The sequence below is a fragment of the Melanerpes formicivorus genome, unplaced genomic scaffold (assembly GCF_026170545.1).
Source record: "Melanerpes formicivorus ecotype bairdi unplaced genomic scaffold, bMelFor1.0.p_v2 SCAF_6, whole genome shotgun sequence".
Classification (NCBI taxonomy): Eukaryota; Metazoa; Chordata; class Aves; order Piciformes; family Picidae; genus Melanerpes; species Melanerpes formicivorus.
The window spans coordinates 25,370,380-25,391,112 of record NW_027142358.1 but is presented as its reverse complement, the minus strand read 5'-3'; the positions used below and the strand labels follow the sequence as shown (position 1 = coordinate 25,391,112).

The window sequence follows — 20,733 nt, the reverse complement described above, 5'->3', positions numbered from 1 at the left end:
AACCCATGTAACCAAGCACCCCATCCAGTCTCCTCCTGAACACCTCCAGTGACGGCGACTCCACCACCTCCCCAGGCAGCCCATTCCAATGGGCAATCACTCTCTCCGTGTAAAACTTCCTCCTGACCTCCAGCCTGAACTTCCCCTGGCGCAGCCTGAGACTGTGTCCTCTTGTTCTGGTGCTGGCTGCCTGGGAGAAGAGACCAACCTCTGCCTGTTTACAGCCCCCCTTCAGGTAGTTGTAGAGAGCAATAAGGTCACCCGAGTCTCCTCCTCTCCAGGCTAAGCAGCCCCAGCTCCCTCAGTCTCTCCTCATAGGGCTTGTGTTCCAAGCCCCTCACTAACTTCGTTGCCCTTCTCTGGACTCGTTCCAGCAAGTCAACATCCTTCCTAAACTGAGGGGCCCAGAACTGGAAGCAAATAGATTAAAATAACTCCTCAGCATTTGTATATTTTTAACATGACAACATTTTTTGTATTCTCTTAATTTTTAGAGAGTGTTACTCACAGCATTAATAAAAAAATAATCTAAGTTTGGTAAATTTAAGAGCAATGAGATGTAGGGGTAAAAAGGAAGGTTCATCTGTGACCAGCAGAGATGAGAACATCTGACACAGAGTCCATTGACAGGACTCCAAATGCAAAAATGACATCACACCTCCCTTTTAACTATGCTACTCAATAATAAAATGCTGCCATCTGAGGGAAAAAAAGCACTGCTAGCAGTGCTCAGGTGTACTTCTGCATCCCCCCAAGACCCCAGTGATCCCAGCAGTAAGGGAGAATTCTTTTAAAATAAAATTATTCCTCATACATCATGATTTCCACTACTATTCCTAGAAGTTGCCCACATGCAATGAGGAAGAAAAAAAAGAACCAGATGAATCCTATCATTGGCATGATTTGCTTCACATTTTTATAAACATTTCTGTGTGTAAAAATAAATCAGTTTTAGTTTTTTTTTTAACTCAAACTCTTCCTTTTCAGCACTGTGTTGCTTTGTCTCTGCTGTTGCTGAACTACAACGAATCCTACAAACGATTACATCTTTTTCTTTCCTCTCTCTCCAGACTTCCCAGTGGTTTTTAATATGGAAGGTTATTGCTTTCTAACTTAAAAAGAAATGCAAACATACTAGCAGGGACTGAGCTCATTTGATTCTTCTCCCCCATGTAAGCCTGGCAGAGCTAAAGTAATGGCGCAGCAAAAGCCTTTTGCAGATAAACAACCTATGAGAATCGATCCTCAAGTCTTTAATCAGGAGTCAAAAAACCCCATAGTGAGAACTGCAGAGAAGGATAACAATTCCAAGCAACAGTCTTAAAATTCATGGAAGTTAAGCACATGAGTCTGATCTGATTGATTTCTAAATCTTTTACACAAGTGTAATGAAAAGCTGAAGCATAAACTGGATCAATAAAAGTAATTTCCTCTCTTTCTCATTAAAGAGAGCACTGCTCTATCTGGAGACATCATGGTCAGGCTTATCCTCTACAGTAGTTCGTGCTATCAGGCCAGGAACCAGAGTACAGTCTGCCATAGCTATTGCTCTGTTATTTACACTCCAACCAGACATTATCTCTTATACACACAATAATTCACCTGGTGAGCTAATGCTTCCAGTACACATCAAAAGCCAGTTACAGCAAATCATGTCACTGTTCTGAACAGGCTCAGACCTCAACTTTTCTTTTGACACAAGATGCCTTTGAGTTAATGCAAGGAGTTTACCAATTCACAATCAAAATACAGTGCTAAAACTACCCTAAAGGCATTTCCACATCTTCTGTGCCACAGAGAGCAGGCCATAGTCTATAGGTAGTAACAAGGCAATTTCTCCCATAAACCAGAAATACCTGATGACACCCAGATGAACTACTGATGAAATGGCTCTACGAGTGACTTGCAACAAGTTCCATGATAACCAATGCCAAGTCCCCCTAGCCAGTCCTCCCTGTAGGACTCTGTCCAGGTCCCATGAGAATACAGTACTCAATAGATCAAAAGAATGCTAGCACCTCTTAGCCTGCACCAATAACCAGGCTGACCTGAGAAACAGTCCTTCCAAGGTCACAACATTCATCAACATGAAAGGACATATGGGTGAGAAATGCTTGTGTTTTGCATCTCTTTTCCACTGCAGTGCAGCAGGTTAAGCTTGGATCCTGCTGCAGCCATATACCTAGCCTCATATGCCCTTCCACACTGGCACAGAGCTGGCAGCTCCTCACAGCTCAAATACCACAACAGAAGTTTTTATTTCAGAAAAACTATTTGGGAAAAAATAGTTCATCTAACATTTTAAGAGTGTGTTTTATTCATGATTCAACTGCCAGATGTCACTGCTTCACCAAGAGGTAAGAAAACACCAGCCATCTGAGAAGCAGCTATTTAGTCCTGTGAAACTTATTCCTCCTCTCCAGCCTCTATTCCCCAGGACATGGAGAAATTCAGTGGAATCCAGGACTTTCACTGTACACACCAGCATATAGGGATCAGAAGATAAGGTCTGCACAGGACAAGAAGACAAAGCACAGGTGTGGATAAACAGTCGCTTATGCTGTGGGCCATGTAGCAAGTCACGTGCTGCTTTGAATGAAGACCAATGTAGGGCAGGATGCTGCAAAATACATGCAGCTACAATAACACATTTAAGGAGAAACTTCTGTTTAAGACTATGTCATGTTTGTCTATCCTAATAGACAACAACAACAACATGCTGTACATTATTGCAGAGAGATGAGAACAGCTGAGCAGGGCCAGGCTGCAAGCTGGGAATAGGATATTGCAATGAAACTCACCAGAAGCACAGAACAATTACCACCATGCTTGCCTTACAACCATGGGTGTGAAAGTCTCTTAGCACAATGCACTTCCACAGCAGTTCAGGTATAGCACACTTGCCATAGGTCTTAGCACAGGGAAACAGCTTGGGGCCCTTTATTAATGTAACACAGCCTGCACATGAAAGGTGTTTTCTTCCTCAAGAGAGCAATGTTCACAGACAGCACTGAGAGACAGCAGAGGCAATAATTCTGCAGTTTAGAAGCTACTGCAATCGAAACAAATAGCCTCTACTCTTGGCAAAATGAGGTAGACTACTTTCAGCAGAGAGGCTGGTTTATAGGGAAACTCAGGAGAACTCACTACCAGCTCCTCTGTCCTGCAGTATCAAATGCATCCAAACCCACCAACTTAAGTATCACAGCAGGTACCATTTCACACTGGATCTTACAACAGCTGGAAAGTCTGCTACAGTTGATAATGGGTTTGCTTTTTTAGATCCATAGCCACAAGAGTAAACAGCTTAGCCCTCCCCTCCATTTCATCTCCATTTTATGCTCTTTACTATGTTCTTCAAACACTAGGCAGCCTCCCCACCAGGAAAGTTCCTTACCTTGTCTTTCAACAAGGAATTAAGTACATTATGGCCTTAAAGTCTCTACATCTTTGCTCTCTTCCACTCCTTACACCATTACTACAGTCCTCCTGACCACCTTGTGTAACAGCTTCAGTGAAATGAATCACGAAGAGCTACAGTATCAGATTTTAAAGGATACACTTACTAATAAAATTAAGAACTACAGGATACTAATTCAAGCTCTAAAAGCTTCAAACGGTGACCCCCAGAGAGGTGGATTTATTGGACTACTACTTGTAAATAGGCTCTCTCATTCACAAGCTCATATTGTTTCCATCAGCCCTCTGCTCTAGGTTGTGAAAGCTATGAACAGGAGCAAGAAAAAACGCAGAATGAAGGACACCCCATTCTCCTATACAGGCACCCAAGAAGAGGATGTGTTAAGAAAGAAGGGGGGAAAAAAACCAACAAAACAACAAACCAAATATTACAGTACTTTTTCTGCCACAGAAGCAAATATAAACAAACATCTTGCTTGGTGGTTTTTATTTTGTTTGGGTTTTGGGTTTCGTTTGTTTTTCACTGGTGTTTTGAATTACTCAATCATTTGTCTTCAACATTGAAACCAAGCACTCAAAGAAACACTGGCAACTCAATTAAGCCACAAAAGAAAAATTATACTATCAGCAGCAATATGTATTCCTTAATACAACCCATTCCCAATGTGCTTTAACTCAAGAGCAGAGATGAAAGAAATTCCATTTTTGAATTTATGCATCCTAGCTAATGTCTCTTGTGGTCTACTCATTTATGAAACCACCACCACTGCATTAAGAAAGCACTGCCTGGCACTTAACTGTAAATGGAGAATCATCACAGTGTTCCTAACAGGATCTTCACGGAACAGGTCACAGCTATGTAGGACAATTTTAGCAGTGATCTGAAAGAACGGTGAAAATACTGATAGGAAAATAATTAATAACTAAAAGATCAGGCGTGATGGTCCCTAAATTAACTGGGAAGCCAGCTGCAAGCACACATTTCAATACCACGAAAGGTGAAGTTGTGTATCTAGCAGCAACGATGTGGGACTGGATTTACAAAAACGCAGTTTTCTGTCTTAGAAAGCAAGGCCTTTAGGGAGGACATTAACATGGTCAATAATCAACCTCACAGTAACTATAGAAACGTCTGTTGCAACTTTATGGCCCAAAGAGTTAGTGGGATTCTTGGGTGCATAAATAACAATATAATTAGGAATGGACGGGTTACTTTCTACCCTGTACTTGGCACTTTTGCACCTGATAGTGGAATAAAGTGTCCAATTCTGGCATACCCAATTCAAACAAGGCATTGATATGCTGGAGAGGGCTTGAAGGACCACAAGAATGACAAAGCACTGAAACATCTTGAAGTGAAAGCCTCAAGTTCAGTCTTTGCTATTTACCAAAGAAAAAGAAAATTGCAAAAGCCACAAACTGCTGCTAAGGCTCTGTGGAAATGCAGGCTGATAACAAAAGGCTCCTTGTTCTAGCAGACAAGAGTATAACGAGGCTCAATGACTAAATTAAGGCCAGTGAGTGACAGTGCAGCACATTTTTGCAGAGCAACAGAGAAAGAGTAAAGAGTCTTTTAAGCATGTTGTTAGAGGTGATTTGATGCGCTTTCCATCCATGGGGATTTTTAAACTGGAGTTGAGGTATTTTTGAACCATGTTTAATACAAATAAGCTGACACAATGTTACAACCCATCCACTCAAGTGAGCACATGTGAAACAAACTGATACAAGCTCATAATTTTCCTTCCCTTTTAGTTCAGTAAAGATCAGAACAGCTAAGATAACACCATCTTCCAGTTTCTACAATCTAACAAAAAAATGCTCAGCTCCTTAATTTAGGGCCCAGTTTAAGTGCCTGACCATCTGCTGTACAACCAATTGTATTACTTAGAGATTACTACAGGCCAGCAGCTGCTCTAAGTTAACAGTGCTAACAGCCTTCATATACATCCCATTTCCCCCTCACTCTGAAATACCAGTGCAGGTCCCAAGCACACACTGCAACAAGTCTTGTCCAAATTTAAACATCTGTATTATGTGTATATGCTAGCCTCGTTTTAAATCTGATGAGGGGCCACAAGACTGAAAGGAGCAACTAATACTCTCCAGAAATAGAAAAGTTATTGACAAGCAATGAAGGTAACAGAAAGAAGTCAAGTCATACTGATCACTTCAGCTACCAAGGCTACAAGGTTGCAGCACTATGTTTTGCTTATTGACGTATGGAAAAAGCCTAAAAAAAATTACATATTATATTTATCTTCTTTGTCAATCAGAGCAAGCACACCTATGGTTTAAATAAAGCTCAAAATAGAATTCACAGTGTAACTCCTATTTTCAGTCTAAAGGAGTACCATCTTTCACTCACATACCAGAATACACAATGATGCTCCGGAGTAGCACTTAAGAAGTGGTGTTTGCACTGCAGCATTCAGACACTGATCATCTGCCCCAAAAGCAAACACTTTCCATTTTTAAATACACAGAAATTGTTCCCCTTATTCACAAGTTTAGCAAAACCTTTATTTTTGGAAAATTAAACTTAAAGCCAAACTTTACTACAGAGCATAAACATAATACAATAGAGACAACACTAACAAAACACCAACTGAGAAAGGAATTTACAGTCAGGTGTCAGGTCACAAACCACCCAATTTTAAGTCAGCCTGAAAAGATCCTAACATTCTAAAAAGCTTGAGATTAAAGCTGCCAGAACAACAAGGACAGTCAACTATATACTAATTTTAGACAAGTTAATGAAAAGTGATTTTTGTTAGTTCCTTGTATGCAATTCCTGGGGTTTCTTTTCCTGATATTGGTTAGGTTTCATATATTTGACATGTTAAAAGGAAACACCACTATAAGAATGCATGGATTCTTCCAAATGAAATCCTACCATAAATTTTAGTAAGAATTAAACTTTTTGGTCTTGACACAGGCAAGGCTCATACCAATGTCAAAGGCTGCTGTGGTAATATCTGCTGAATTAACTTTCTCATACTCAGTAACACTAAAAGTATTAGAACAACACTGCAGATAGGGGGGGAAAAAAAATCACAGAAGTGAAAAATGTGCTGCTGAGTAATTTGGGGGCTTTTCACAGGCTTTCTCATGCATGGGTTACTAAAAGCAATTAAAAACTTGTTTAGCAATACAGTATTGGATTCCTTTTATGTATTACTATCTATAGATGCGTGGCCAAACAAACAGCAATCTGACAAGAGATTATTTTCATTAGCAAAGCATTATTTCAATGCCTACATTACATCCAGCAAGTACAATGCTCAATAAAGCTTGTAATTTATTAGTGAATGCAAATCACACCAACGGACCAAGGTACCTGGAATAAGAAACCAGTGTTTACTTTGTAATGCTGTAGCTTCACTAACACGTGTACATTTTCCTTCCTTACCACAGCCAGTGTTACTTTTACTGATTTTATGGCATTGTTGATTACGAACAAATCCACTGAAGTGGGAGTTCCAGCACTACACTAAAACAGTGACAGTCAAGATATACACATAAAGAGCTCTTCAAACCATGCAGAAGTTCTTCAAAACCACTCTGATCACTAGGTTCAGCCTGCCCTTACTCAATGCTTCTCTGGCTCATTGTGCCTCTGCTTCCACCATTCCATGAGGAACAGCACTACCCTCCCAACTGCTCTGCTACAGCAACAAATGTTAAAACAGAAAAATCCTACTTCTCCCTAGCCTACTCTCAATGGATAGTGTCCCCTTCATGTGGGAGCAAAGAGTAGCATGATAGTGCTGCTGAGTGAGTAGTGCAGGGGTCCTAAGGAGCTGAACAGGAGAGAGAGCAGCACTAAGGGAGCTCTGCAGCAACAGGGTGCAAGGCAACGAGAGCATCTCTGTATCCTGTGCTGCTCACTCTGCACCACAAGAAAAAGTCCACAAGGGACAACTTCAACTGGTGCAGAAGCTGGCTGGAAAAATTAACAATTAGAAAATTACTAGAGTATGATTAATAATTTACAGACCATTTACAAAAGCCTTCTTTGTTAAGATTCCATTCAAAAAAATGTCTAGAAATGCAAGATTCTTATCAGTACCATACAAACTAAAAATGGAAGGGCTGCCTGTGTTCACAGGAATGCATTCATGTGGAGTACTGGGAAAGCTGCACGTGGAAGTGTGCTACTAAATTACAGCTGTAATCAAGCGTGTTCACCAAGTGAGGTGCATGAGCCTACAAAGCACCAAAGAAAGTGTCACTTAGACAGACACACATCCAGCTTGGAAAAGGTCAGAATCAGAGCATATCTTTAAAAATACAATACCTGGGTGTTTTTAAACAAATTTAATATTATTTATTTTTAAAATTAAAATTAACTCATTTGTGTAGGCCACTCACATTCCTATCAAACAAGGGAACAAAAAAGGCACATAAGAAATAGGCTGAGACATTCTCAAAGTAATTTAAATCAGTATTTACTGAAGGAACACATTCTAAGGTGATAACGTCCCTTTAAAAACCACAGAAAATAAGATAAATATTTTCTGGACAACGTCCTTTCCAGCTGATATTACATCATTTTGTTTTCTTCCTCTGTAAAATTCCACTTCAATGCAGTTCCATCCAATGACTTACTCATATCTTATTACTATTTTCCCCCTTTTAAAATAAAATTGAATTTCATCCAGCTAAATATTCTGGCAGATATTCTGCATTTAAAACATACACCATGATCTACAATAAATGTTCAAAATCAGCTCAATCCATGCTCAAAGCTTTATCATGAACATTAGCAGCTACTTTCCTTTACTCTTAAGAACTCTTACAACCTTGACAAAAAAGCGTGTTTTTAATTTCTTTAGGCAGCAAAACTGAAACTGCATCATAAAAAGGGCAAAAGCATGTCTGCCCAACCAACTTTAAAGTTGTTTTTGATAAGAAAAGACTGTGGGGTTTATGTGCATATATTTGTAGCTTTGATGGAAATGAAACTTTTATGGGTTCCTAATATGATGTTTATAAACAACCCAGAAGTTCTAGACATTGAGTTGTCTCTGGCTCAAGCTGAAGGGATTTTACAGTTTAGCAGGCATCATTTGCACTTTTCTGGCATACACAATTGCCATTACAGTGTTTATGCATAAATATGCAAACAGAATCAGTCAGAGAACAAAGAATGTGCATGCACTTACAATACTCACTTAGCACTGCATATATTTTTCTGGATCTCTCTCTTCTTTTTTTTTTCTTCTTCTGCAGTGATCTTTTCTTTTAAAATTTTAAGCCTCCTTTAAGGCAACAAACATCTGGAAGCATCCAAATGGCAGCCTTGACTCCATAGAAGCCAGGAGAAAAACCAGACTGTACTTGTTCATCAGCTGCACCCTTATCTGTGGGATTGGTGCCACTGCCATCTCTACTTGCTAAGTGCAGATCTCCCTGACAACACAATGTCATGGTCCATTTCTCTGAGCTCTCTGTTAATAAATTTGCACATGACTGCAAGCATTTCCTCACTGTTAGGGAGAGGTGTGGTGCATTGCCCTAAGTAAGAACACTGCAAGTGGTTAAAGAGCTAGCAAGTGAGGATGGGTATATAATATGCCTCCTGAAATGCAAGTAAATTAATTTTTAAGTATAAATCCTATCTACATGGATTTTATCAGGAATTAAAGTGTCTGCTTACCTGGGGAAAACATGCAACATAAACAGTAAGAAAACTGCTGAGTATATTCCTTCCTTTATATCCATTACTATGGGACTCACAAAGACTCTTTCTTTAATGAGCATTTGCTTGCTAGAAGAGGTGAATATTTTAAATGTTCTTTCAAAATAAACATGAAGAACCTAATACAGTATTTATTGTACAGAAAAGTTTCCTAAGTGACCCCTCCTACAACAACCAGAACAGAAAAACAAGTGTGGAAAATGACCAAGATCAAACAAAGGGCACAGTATAATACCATGTATCACTATCAATTAGAAAGAGCACTAGCCCTCCAAGGAAATCTGTAAAATTTAGTAGGATTGGAGAAATACTAATTCCATGCATTTCTGAAAGAAAGTACTACAAATCCTCCTTCAAGAAAGTTTACACTAATATTTGAAGCAAAACACAAAGGGGGAAGAATTAAAGTTTTTAAAAGGTCAGATGTCCTCAAGCACCACTGATCATTAAATCAGATGCTGAAGTTATTCAATCAACACAATACCACTTTACATGGCAGTCTCACCAACAGCAAAGGCCGTGTTAGAGTGGTATTTCTAAAAATGCCCTTAGAAAAATTGGCATAATTTGCAGAGTCCTTTACAAGTTTACTGCAGCTGACAGAGCGCTGCAACCTAACTTAGGATGACCAACTACCCTTCCCCTCTCCAATAAAAAAAAACACAAAAAACCACTCCAAACCTAGATGTTTCATGAGATGCCTTCAGAGGTACCATGACTGACTTGGTAGATGCAAGTGAGCAAACATTTACAAAATACACTTGAGCACCACAAAACAAAGGAAAATACTGGAAAACACAAAGAACTGTACCTAAACCCCAAAAGCAAACACTGCAGACTCAATTCAGCAAAGTCAGAGCAGAAATAAATACAAGTGGAATGACTAACATAGACCACTACGCGCGCACACAAAACCAGACAAAACTTTCCATTTAAAAGCCAAGGGGAAAAAAACATAAAAAAGAGCCAAACCAAGAACCAAACTCTTCAGAAGGCTCTTGGAAAGGAGAGGAATGACCGCATCTTATTACAGACCAACCTGCCCTGCCACCAAATCAGAAACTGTGGCAAAATGAACACAAAAGAGACAAATCTGCAGACCTGCTATGAAGTCCTACTGTAGACAGAGACCTAACACAAGGTATCTGCTGCCACCACAATAAGTGAGGTCCTTCGCACTTCCGACAGAACAGCTGTCATACCAATTACACCTCACAAAGCTGAAGGGCATATTTACAAACAGTCCTTTATTTTGCACAGTGCTATCAACAACAACAAACCCAGAATGAACAAATGGTGAAGTTTAACTACACCTGTGTGCCACAAGAGCAGCAGTAATTCAAATGAATCATTAAAAGCATATCCATTATTTGATGAAAAGTGCTATTGTTTTAATGGATTCATTTAATTAGTGCAAGGGGGGAAAAGCACTTATTAGCATTGTGCAATTACAGTAACTGTCGTTACACAGGGAGATGGCTTGCACAACTACTCCCACATAAAAAGACAGACACCTTTGAGGTTGGACACACTTGCAAGTCAAATAAGGATATTTTCTCCTTGCTTAATTTTTTAACGTTGCTTCATCTTACGAAATCCTAACTCCTTTAAGGAAGTTTCTGTAATGTGCAACAATGAACATAAACCAGACATTTGAAACAAAAAGTCAAGATTTTTTCAAGTAAAAATCACACCACAGACATTCAGCATTTATCAATTCCACTGTCTAATAACTTCTGAAATGTTAATGTACTAAAACAATACTAAACTATATTACATGTAGCTGTTATAAGAAAATAGTTCCTCAAAGTTTAACAACTATTATTCCTTATCTTGCTTAGCTTCATCTTGCACATACTACCCATTTTGCTTGCATCATCCATCCTCCAACATGCTAGTTTACAACAACAGAATTAATGACTTATTTCTATTCAAAATATCCTAAAGACTAACTCAAAAAATTACAATATCCATATGCTTAACCATTACTTTAAAAAATAAATTAATTAAGATTAGGCACGAGTGTAGCAAGTCTGAATTTTGTTACAGAAGCTAAAACATTTCCATCTGAAACACCAATCTTTTGTTACCATCAAAGATAGCCATCTTAAAAATCATAAAAGAAACCTTATACCACGTGAAACTGAAGCCCGTTTTAAGTTCACAGAATTTTCAGTTTCACTTGATGTGCACTAAAGTTTCAAGAAAAAAAGGAAATCACAACTATAGTAATGGAAATCAAAACTACAGTAAACATGAAAATTCCACTTTTGTTCATTTCGTTTGTATTACAGCATTGACTATTCACATTAAATTTCAGATGCCAGAAAATCTGCACACTAAAAAACGCCCCAAAAAGCATTTAGCTATTACCTTTGGAAGTATGAAACTAGAGGAAATTATAAGTGAATCTTCAATGCAGGGGAAAGCAAACTTTTTGTCAGCAGACTTGTGCTTTTGAAAGATTCACATATGTACACAACATACTGGAGAGAAAGGGGAGGGGGGATGAAAAGAAATGTTCTGTGCTTTTAAAATTAGCTAATCTCCTGAATAGCTGAAAAGTGCCCCTTCCCAGCAGTTAACCCTTTGGCTTCCTGATCTTGATGACAAGAAAACGCTGCTTAAAATGGGAAGGGATAAATATGAACGCAATCAACGATTACCTTTAAAATTCTTTGCTTCCTCCTCTGAGGTCTTTTGTTTTCAGTTGGGACCTAAAAAAAAAACATCAAATTGCAGAATAAGTTGTGGTCACAAAAGCAGTCACCTCTGGTTTTATTATCGAACTGCAATTATTTCTTAATTAAAATACCCAGAATGCTTTACATGCAGTACTTCAGAGGACTGGCGGCGGCTCTACGCGGCCTTGCCGCCGCCACCCCGACACACGGCGACGCCGGAGACGGCCGAGGGCAGAGGCCCCGCCGCCGCCGCCCCCCTGGAGCCGGCCTCGCTGGTGCCCCGCATTCCTCACAGTGGCGCCCGCGGGGCGGCCATCTTGCTTCCTGCCGCAGCGCCGCCTTCCTCCAGGCGGCGTCGCGGGCGCGAGCCTCGTGCGGAGACGCCGCGGTCGGCCAGGCGGGCGCGCGCACTGCTGCCCCGCCCCCTCCTCCCGTGCGCGCTCCCGGCGCCGCGGGCATGCCGTCGTCGCTAGGAGCTACGAGCTGCTGCCAGCCAATGGTGGGGGCGGCTGCGGCCCGCAGCGCCCCCCCCGCCGCGGGCCGCCTCCCGCACGCCTCCTGCCGCGCTCGTGCCGACCCTGCCCAAACAAAGGGTCTCCTGTGCGGGCGCCGCAGCAGCCGCCCGCAAGAGGCGGTACGGACTCACCGCGCCTGTGGATGCGGAGCCGGCCCGCGGCGGGGGTGGTGTGCGGTGCAGTGTGGTGTGCAGGGCAGCCACCTGGGCAACGGTCCCGGGGTCTCCGGGCTGGGCAAGTGCTGCTGCATGCGGGGTCAGACGAGGACACACGGCGCCTGTGCAGCCGCACGCGTGCCGCCTCCATGCACACGCAGGGATGCACGTGTGCGCGCTAAGCCTTGGACAGGGACAGACGCAGCAGGGTTCCCCCGGGCCCCAGGGGTGTGTACACAAGACCAAATGGCCAGGGAGACTCTACCGATAGAGCTCTCCAACACACCTCAGCTGGTCCTGGAGGGACTGAGAACCAGTGGTCACCTGAAGGAACCCACAGCCGAAGGCTTGGACAGCTGTCCCAAGCTGAGGGATCAGCTGCAAGGCACCAGTCCACTCCAACAACTCTGCATAGGTGTGGGAATGCAGCACCCACTAGACTCCACCACCACCATGCTCACTCAGACCTTGCCTGTGCACCATATCCTGCTGCATACAACCCACATGTCCCAGCTGAAAGATAAGGCTTTGTCCTCACCTAGTTGTGTCACATCTAACAACCCACCTGCTGCAAACAGATTACGATGGGAACATGTCAGCGTATAAACATAATATACAATTAGGTTCCCATATTTCTACCTGCTTAAAACATTCATCCCATTGGAAGAAGGATGGAGAGGTCGCCACTCCAAGTTTTCCCACCACACCCTAGTGCGTCAGACAAACGCTTGTTAACCACAGACAACAAATAAGATCTCTAACACACCATCAGTCACTGCAGGCTTGACTGAAACCATTTCCAGTTGACATCTAACCAGAAATTTGCCACAGATTTATGCACTACACATGAAAACAGTGTAAAAAAAAATATTTTCAGCAGCTATGGACTGCAATTTAAAACTGCCTTCTTTATCTACTGCTAAATTACAAGTGTAATTCCTGTCCAGTTATTGGTGCCAATCAGTTAAGCAGTGCAAATGCTCAGTCAGAGAAAGTCCTTGTCCTTTTGTGTAGTCTGATGCTACCTCACATGTAAGATCTTTGTTGCACTAGAGCACTGTGTGAAATAGGATTTAGGATGAGGTAAGATAAAAGAATTGGTTTGCACTGTTTTCCAAGATACAAGTTTGCACAGGTCTTTAAGCATAATAAAACAGAGAGAGGTACATATACTTGGTGACCTGATTGGCTTTAAAGTTGTGGCTATTTAAGATGCTTTACTGCCAAGGGGATGGGGGTGAGGGGGGAAAATTTAAAAAAAATAGTTTGTTTGAAACCTAAGACCCAGTGTTCTGATTTAGTCCCCAAGTCATTGTACACATTGGACAGCATGTAGGCAGGAGTTTCAGGTTTACTTGTTAGGCAGTTTCCCCTCCTGTTAGGATGAGTGCTACACAGGGAAGGAAAAACTTCTTCAAATAAAAAAAGCTCTGTAAAAGCTGCAAGAAACAGCACATAAAATAAGGAGCATAGAACAGACACTTTCTTAATCACATCCTCTGAAAATAATCATTCCTGGAGATGTTCAAAAGGGGATTGGATGTGGCACTTGGTGCCATGGTTTAGTTAGTCAGGAGGTGTTGGGTGATAGGTTGGGTTTGATGATCTCTGAGGTCTTTTCCAGCCTTATTGATTCTGTGATTCTAACTAGACCTCAGAATAACCCGTTTGCCTGCAGTTTAGGCTGCATTGAAGTCCATGCCCAGGATCACAGAGAATGGCAGAGAAGTGAGAGTTGTAATTGTTTTACACACTCACAGAGCATCTGTGTGTAAAATAAGAGTAAGCTGCTCCACTCCACTTCCCGCACGGTATCCTCAGGGTAGGCTGTACAAATCTTTGCTCATCTTTGCCACATATGTTACCTAACTCCTCTAAGCCCACATGCTATCCTCTTACAAAGCTCTCCAATATCACATTCAAGAGGAGTGTTTTAATGAGTAGTTATTTTAAAATTTAACTGGCTTACATATTTCTGGAGCCCATTGTAAAATAAATACCACAGCATCTAAATTTCATTATTATAACTAGGTCTGGCTAGAAATCAAGAATTCCATCTTGCTTTTTTAAAGATTTTGCCACTTTGTTGTGTTCCAAAGCAGAGCACACCTTTCAGAAATTCAAGAGGAGACAGATGGGAGGTCAGAGACCAAAGTTCAAGCCCCTGGTCCATATCAGAAAAAAAACCTTAAGCACCAAGCTGCTCTAATAATTCTTTCCCCCTTTTCCAGTTTTAAGCAGAGATTTCATATGGAATCTTGAGAAAATAAAGAAATAAATAGTTGCACCAAGACAGAGAGTAGCTGTGAAAGCTTCCTGTTAAACCACCATTTTCTACTCAAGGAATGCCTTACTGGGCAGTTCACAACCAATTCTAATTGCAGCATCCTCTCTAAATATATCTGGGGTTTTGGCAACATGTTAAAACCCACAAGCAAGCAGGCTCTTATTGTTGTTAAATATTTCCATGTTACTCAGATTACAGATATTACATAAGCTGACTCCAGACACCTTGGTCAACCCACTGAACTTGCACTCAGTGACTGGATTTTTTTTCCTCAGTTTGTCAACTTCAGGACCCACTAAATCTAACTTGGTTCATTACCTAATACAAGCCAAAGCCCACCTTGGGAGGTGCTTTCAGGACTGCAGGGGTCCCCGCCCAGATAAGCCCCTGAAACATTGGCAAGCTTTGCAGAAAGCAGCCTTTGGGAGACACGGGTTGTCCACAGCTACTGGTTTTGTGGCAGCTCTGCAGCAGCCCTCTACGTTCACAGACTTTTGGGCAAGAGGAGCTCCAGCGGCATGTTAGGAAATTCTGCAAGTTCACCTCAGTAAGTGGAGCTGTTCAGCTTGGCACACTCCTGGGCCAGGGTGATGGCTACACATAGGGGAGCACAGCCCAGCTGGGAACCAGATGAAAGCCAAGAATGCCTTCCCAGCCAGAGCCTAGTACACCATGTACCACAGACAGCTCCATCAATGACTGCAAGCACCCAGAAAACAGTATGTTCATCACAGCACGTGCAGCTACATCTGAAACAGCTACCTGTGCAAACCAGATTTTTTTTTCCCAAGGGAAAATGAAAAAAATAATGGACCACCTTCCCTACTTGTATAATGGCTTTGAAGCCTGAGAAATTGTTGCCCCATGCTGCAATGTGTCAGCCATCCTTGACACATGTGAGGATGTAGTGGCAGCAAAGCAGACCACCTCTTGGAACAAACTATGCTTTTTGGCAGAAAAGAGCTGTGAAATAGCCTTCAGTGACTGCTATGCTGTTTCAGAAAATGGCAGTTTTGGAAAAGCAAAAATGTGAGGAGACACACACTTATGTAATTTTTAAGGTGAAGCATTATTCATTCTGAGAGGGATGGTAACCCAGTATCAAGCCTTTTTTTTTTTTTCCTGTTCTTTTCAAAGCTGCTCCTTCCAGAAATTCTGTAAGCAAATTATTTACACACACACACACACACACTCTAGAATGTTTTCTTAACCAGCTCCTAAGCAAGCAGCCTTCATGAAGAGGGGCATTACATACAACAATATTGCTATGCAGAAGGGCTGTGAACTAGAGTTCACAACACTTAGAATCATAGAATTGTTAGGGTTGGAAGGGACCTCAAGGATCATCCAGTTCCAACCCCCCTGCCATGGCCAGGGACACCTCACATTACAGCAGGTTGCCCAGAGCCACATCCGGTCTGGCCTTAAAAATCTCCAGGAATGAGGCTTCCACCAGCTCCCTGAGCAACCTGTTCCAGAGTCTCACCACCCTCATGGTGAAGAACTTCTTCCTAGCATCCAATCTGAATCTACTCACTTCTAGTTTTGCTCCATTCCCCCTAGTCTTATCACTACCTGACACCCTAAAAAGTCCCTCACCAGCTTCCTTGGAGGCCCCTTTCAGATACTGGAAGGCCACAATTAGGTCTCCTCAGAGCCTTCTCTTCTCCAGACTGAACAGCCCCAACTCCCTCAGTCTGTCCTCATAGGAGAGGTGTTCCAGCTATCTGATCTCCTTGTGGCCCTTCTCTGGACACGTACCAGCACCTCCAGATCTTTCTTGTAATAGGGGCTCCAGAATTGGACACAGTACTCCAGGTGGGGTCTCACCAGAGCAGAGTAGAGGGGGAGAATCACCTCCCTCGACCTCCTGGCTATGCTTCTCTTCATGCAACCCAGGATGTGATTTGCTTTCTGGGCTGCAAGTGCACACTGCTGGCTCACGTTGAGCTTCTCATCCACCAGCACCCCCAGGTCCTTTTCTTCAGGGCTGCTCTCAAGCCAGTCGCTGCCAAGCCTATATTGGTGCCTGGGATTACCCCGACCCAGATGCAGGACTTTGCACTTGATGTTGTTTAATTTCATGAGGTTGTCATAGGCCCACTTCTCCAGCCTGCCAAGGTCCCTCTGGATGGCATCCCTCCAGCGTGTCTGCTGCACCACACAGCTTGGTGTCATCGCAAACTTGCTGAGGGTGCACTCAATGACACTGTCCATGTCACCAACAAAGATGTTAAACAAGACTGGTCCCAGGACTGATCCCTGAGGGACTCCACTTGTCACTGGCCTCCACTTGGACACATTGACAACCACCCTTTGGGTGCAGCCATCAAGCCAGTTCTTTATCCACTGAATGGTCCATCCCTCAAACCCATACTGTACCAGCCTGGAGACCAGGATGTGGTGTGGGACAGTGTTGAAGGCTTTGCTCAGGTCCAGGTGAATGATGTCAATTGCTCAGCCTTCATCTATTAATGTTGTGACCTTGTCATAGAAGGCCATCAGGTTTGTCAGGCAGGATTTGCCCTTGGTGAAGCCATGCTGATTGTGCCCAGTCACCTCTTCATTATTCTTTTGCCACAGCAGTGCCTCCAGAAGGACCTGTTCCATGATCTCACTGGCCACAGAGGTGAGACTGACTGGGTCATCCCTCTTTCCCTTCTTGAAAATGGGAGTTATGTTTCCCCTTTTCCAGTCAGTGGGGACTTCCCTAGACTGCCATGACTTTTGGAATATGATGGAGAGTGGCCTAGCAACCTCATCTGCCAGTTCCCTCAGCACCCGAGGGTGTATCCCATCGTGTCCCATGGACTTGAACGCTTTCAGGTTCTTCACAGGGTCACAAACCTGATCTTCACTCACAATGGGCAATTCCTTCTTCCAGTGCCTGCCATTATCTTCCATTATTCTGGGAGTGTGGCTGGAGCCCTTGCCAGTGAAGACTGAGGTAAAGAAGTCATTGGGAACCTCAGCCTTTTCCATGTCACTCATCACCAGCTCACCTGTTTCCTCTCTGAGAGGGCCCACACCTTCCCTAGTCTTCTTTTTACCAGTAATATATCTATAGAAATGTTTATTGTTCCCCTTGATCTCCCTGGCTAGATTTAATTCTAACTGAGCTTTAGCTTTTCTAACCAGGTCTCTTGCTGCTCAGGCAGCTTCCTTCTATGTCCCCCATCCCAGCTGTCCTCTCTTCCACTCCTTGTGGAGTTTCTTTTTATGTGCCAGCATGTGCAGGAGCTCCTTCCTCATCCAGGCAGGTCTCCCAAGCTTGGGATACGTCCTCCTAGTTGCCCTGAGGATCTTAAATTCTATTGCTTCATGGTCACTGCAGCCAAGGTTATCCCTGAGCCTCACATTGGTGACCAGCCCTTCCCTATTGGTGAAAACAAGGTCCAGTATAGCACCTTTTCTCTTTGGTTCCTCTACCATTTGGAGGAGGAAGTTATTATCCATGCATTCCAGGAACATCCTGGAATGCTGGCACCTAGCTGTGCTCTCCCTCCAGCAGATGTCATGGTGGTTGAAATCCCCCATGATGACCAGGGCCTGTTAATGTGAAGCCACTTCTATTTGCTTGTGGAGTGCCTCATCTGCTTGGCTCTGCTTGTCAGGTGGCCTGTAGCAGACCCCTACAGTAACATCACCTTCCCCTGTCTTCCCCTTAATCTTCACTCGTATGGTCTCAACCAGCTCATCATCCTGGTCCAGGTGGAGCTCCATTGATTCCAGTTGTCACTGACATAGAGAGCAACACCTCCTCCCCTCCTCCCCTGCCTCTCCTTAAAAGAGCTTGTACCCATCTATCCCTATGTTCCAGTTGTGGGAACCACCCCACCAAGTTTCAGCAATAGCCACTATGTCATATCATTCTAACAGCACAGTAGCCCTTAATTCATCCTGTTTGTTGTCCAAGCTGCATGCATTTGTATAGAGGCAGTTCAGCTGGGCTGGCTGTGCCACACTTTCAGGTGAATCCCTCTTTATTCCCTTGGGGTGCCTGTCCTATAGCCATTTAATGTACAGAGCTCTCACTGATTCACTGTGACTTCTGCTTTCTGTAGCTAGAATAAGAGGAGAATTCCTGTTAAGGTAAAACACCAATGTTTACATTACGCTCATGCAGAGTGTGTTTATTGCCTACACTCTCCTTTCTAGTAAATCACCTCCAAAAAGTGCTTACATTCCACCAACATGAAAGGGAGACGAATGACTTTTCTGAACAAGGAATGCACTGATGCCAAGCTCATTTCTCTAAATTATTACATTATCTTTCTATACCATGGACAGAGACCTACAGTTTTGGGTTTTCCCCAGCTGCCCTCTATTTGAAGCACATTACTGTCATAGAAGTCCCAGCTGTTGCAGACCCAGTCCTACCAGTTTGACAACTCACAATGGGCTTCCCTTCCAGAGTGCTACAATCCTATCTAAAGGATAGCTGCTGAACAGTGATGCAGTGTTTCCCATCCTCTAACACCTCCCCCTGCATCTCCACATCTTTAAAGACCTCTTGTCACGTATCTATATTGTAGAAATACTTTCCTCTTTCATTTTCTCAGAGCACTGTTTCTGAAGGGAGGCAGGGTTTGCTTCTAGGTACAGCTGAAAAGGCACCATCTTTCATTCAAATACAATTTAATAAGAAAATACATGACATGTTCTTAAATGTCAGCAATACTTCATTTCCTCCATGCAGTACTCTAAAATTTCAAATGGAATTTAATGAGAAATGAAGGAGGCTGCTAGTGCAGCTCTAAATGCATTGTACAAAACACATCTGGTTCAATAAAAGCATACCAAAAAGCAGCTGCCAAAGAAAAGAATAAAACCAAGGAATCTCTCATAAAGAAAGCAAAAGGAGCACCCAGAGAGGACAAAGGTGAAGGGGCAAAGCTAATCTGCAAGGAGAAGGTCAGCCTAAGGAACAAGAAAAGAAGTATGTTTATCCTGGAACACAAAAGTTGACAGCAAAGCTGGAGTAATTCCTTTCACCCACCTTGTCAAAATCCTTTTTAAAACATGGCTTTTAGATCACTTCCTACCTCAGCTCCACCAATTCTCTCCCATGAGCTTCCTCAATCCCTCTGACTAAATATACAAAAGAATGCAGGGTCACTACTTTTTCCCTGTAAAAAGTCAGGATCAGTCTCCATCACTTTTATTGTTTTAATATCTTCAGCCACATGATAGCTGTCCCTCTCCCTTTTTTTTTTTTCCCCCCAAGAGCATTTAGGAGCAGTTGAGACAAAGAGGTTTTTGAATGAACTGTGAGCCAAGCTGTTTAAACCCACTTCCCCAAATGTAGTAACTTAAAATAAACTTCCCCCCACAAAGGGGAATGTATCATATCCCCTCACTGCTACAGAGCTTTTCTTTGTGCTTGCCTACCTTAAAAACAGAATGGACTTATGTGCAACCCTTGGTAAGTACAGGACAGAGAAGTGAAAACAGGTCTCCTGAGATCTCTGCCATTGCCAGGAATTTCTACCTGCTGTAAGAACACGCCACTTGAATGAAACTGCTGTCAAGAAAGGTTTTGCAGATGCATTCTCCTCAGGGTGAGCTTCTGCACTTGGAGTACACACTAGTGCAGAGACTTGAACTTCAGTTTCCCACATCCCAAGGCAAATGTCCCAGTGACATAATTACTGAGACAATGTCTCCCTCTCTGTGGCTCAGGTACTACAGGAACATATGAAGCAGAATTCTGCAGCTCAGAGGTCAGAGAATTCAATTGGGATGTGGGAAATCTATGTTCAACTCCCTACTTACCTGATTTAAAGCCTGTTCTTGAACTGAAATCTCTCAGAAGGTCAGTGCTGTTATCACAGGGGCATACAGACTGTCTTTTCCCCTTCTCTTTGTTCCAAATGTAATGACCTGAGTTATAAAAGGCTGATGGATCAGAAAAATGAGTAAGAAACAGAAAAAATATGTATAAGGGATGTAAAAACAGACAAAGGGA

The 20,733-nt window shown here is 42.6% G+C and overlaps 1 protein-coding gene across 6 annotated transcripts in view; it reads right to left on the bottom strand.

Moving 5' to 3' along the window:
- The window catches only part of TET1 (tet methylcytosine dioxygenase 1), a 76,270-nt gene that overhangs the window by 44,113 nt on the left and 11,424 nt on the right, over positions 1-20,733 (bottom strand). For all 6 annotated transcript variants that reach the window (XM_068140162.1, XM_068140160.1, XM_068140164.1 and 3 more), the window contains exon 3: positions 11,791-11,841. In XM_068140162.1, the coding sequence (XP_067996263.1) occupies positions 11,791-11,841 (51 nt within the window). The remainder of the gene's footprint in view (positions 1-11,790; positions 11,842-20,733) is intronic.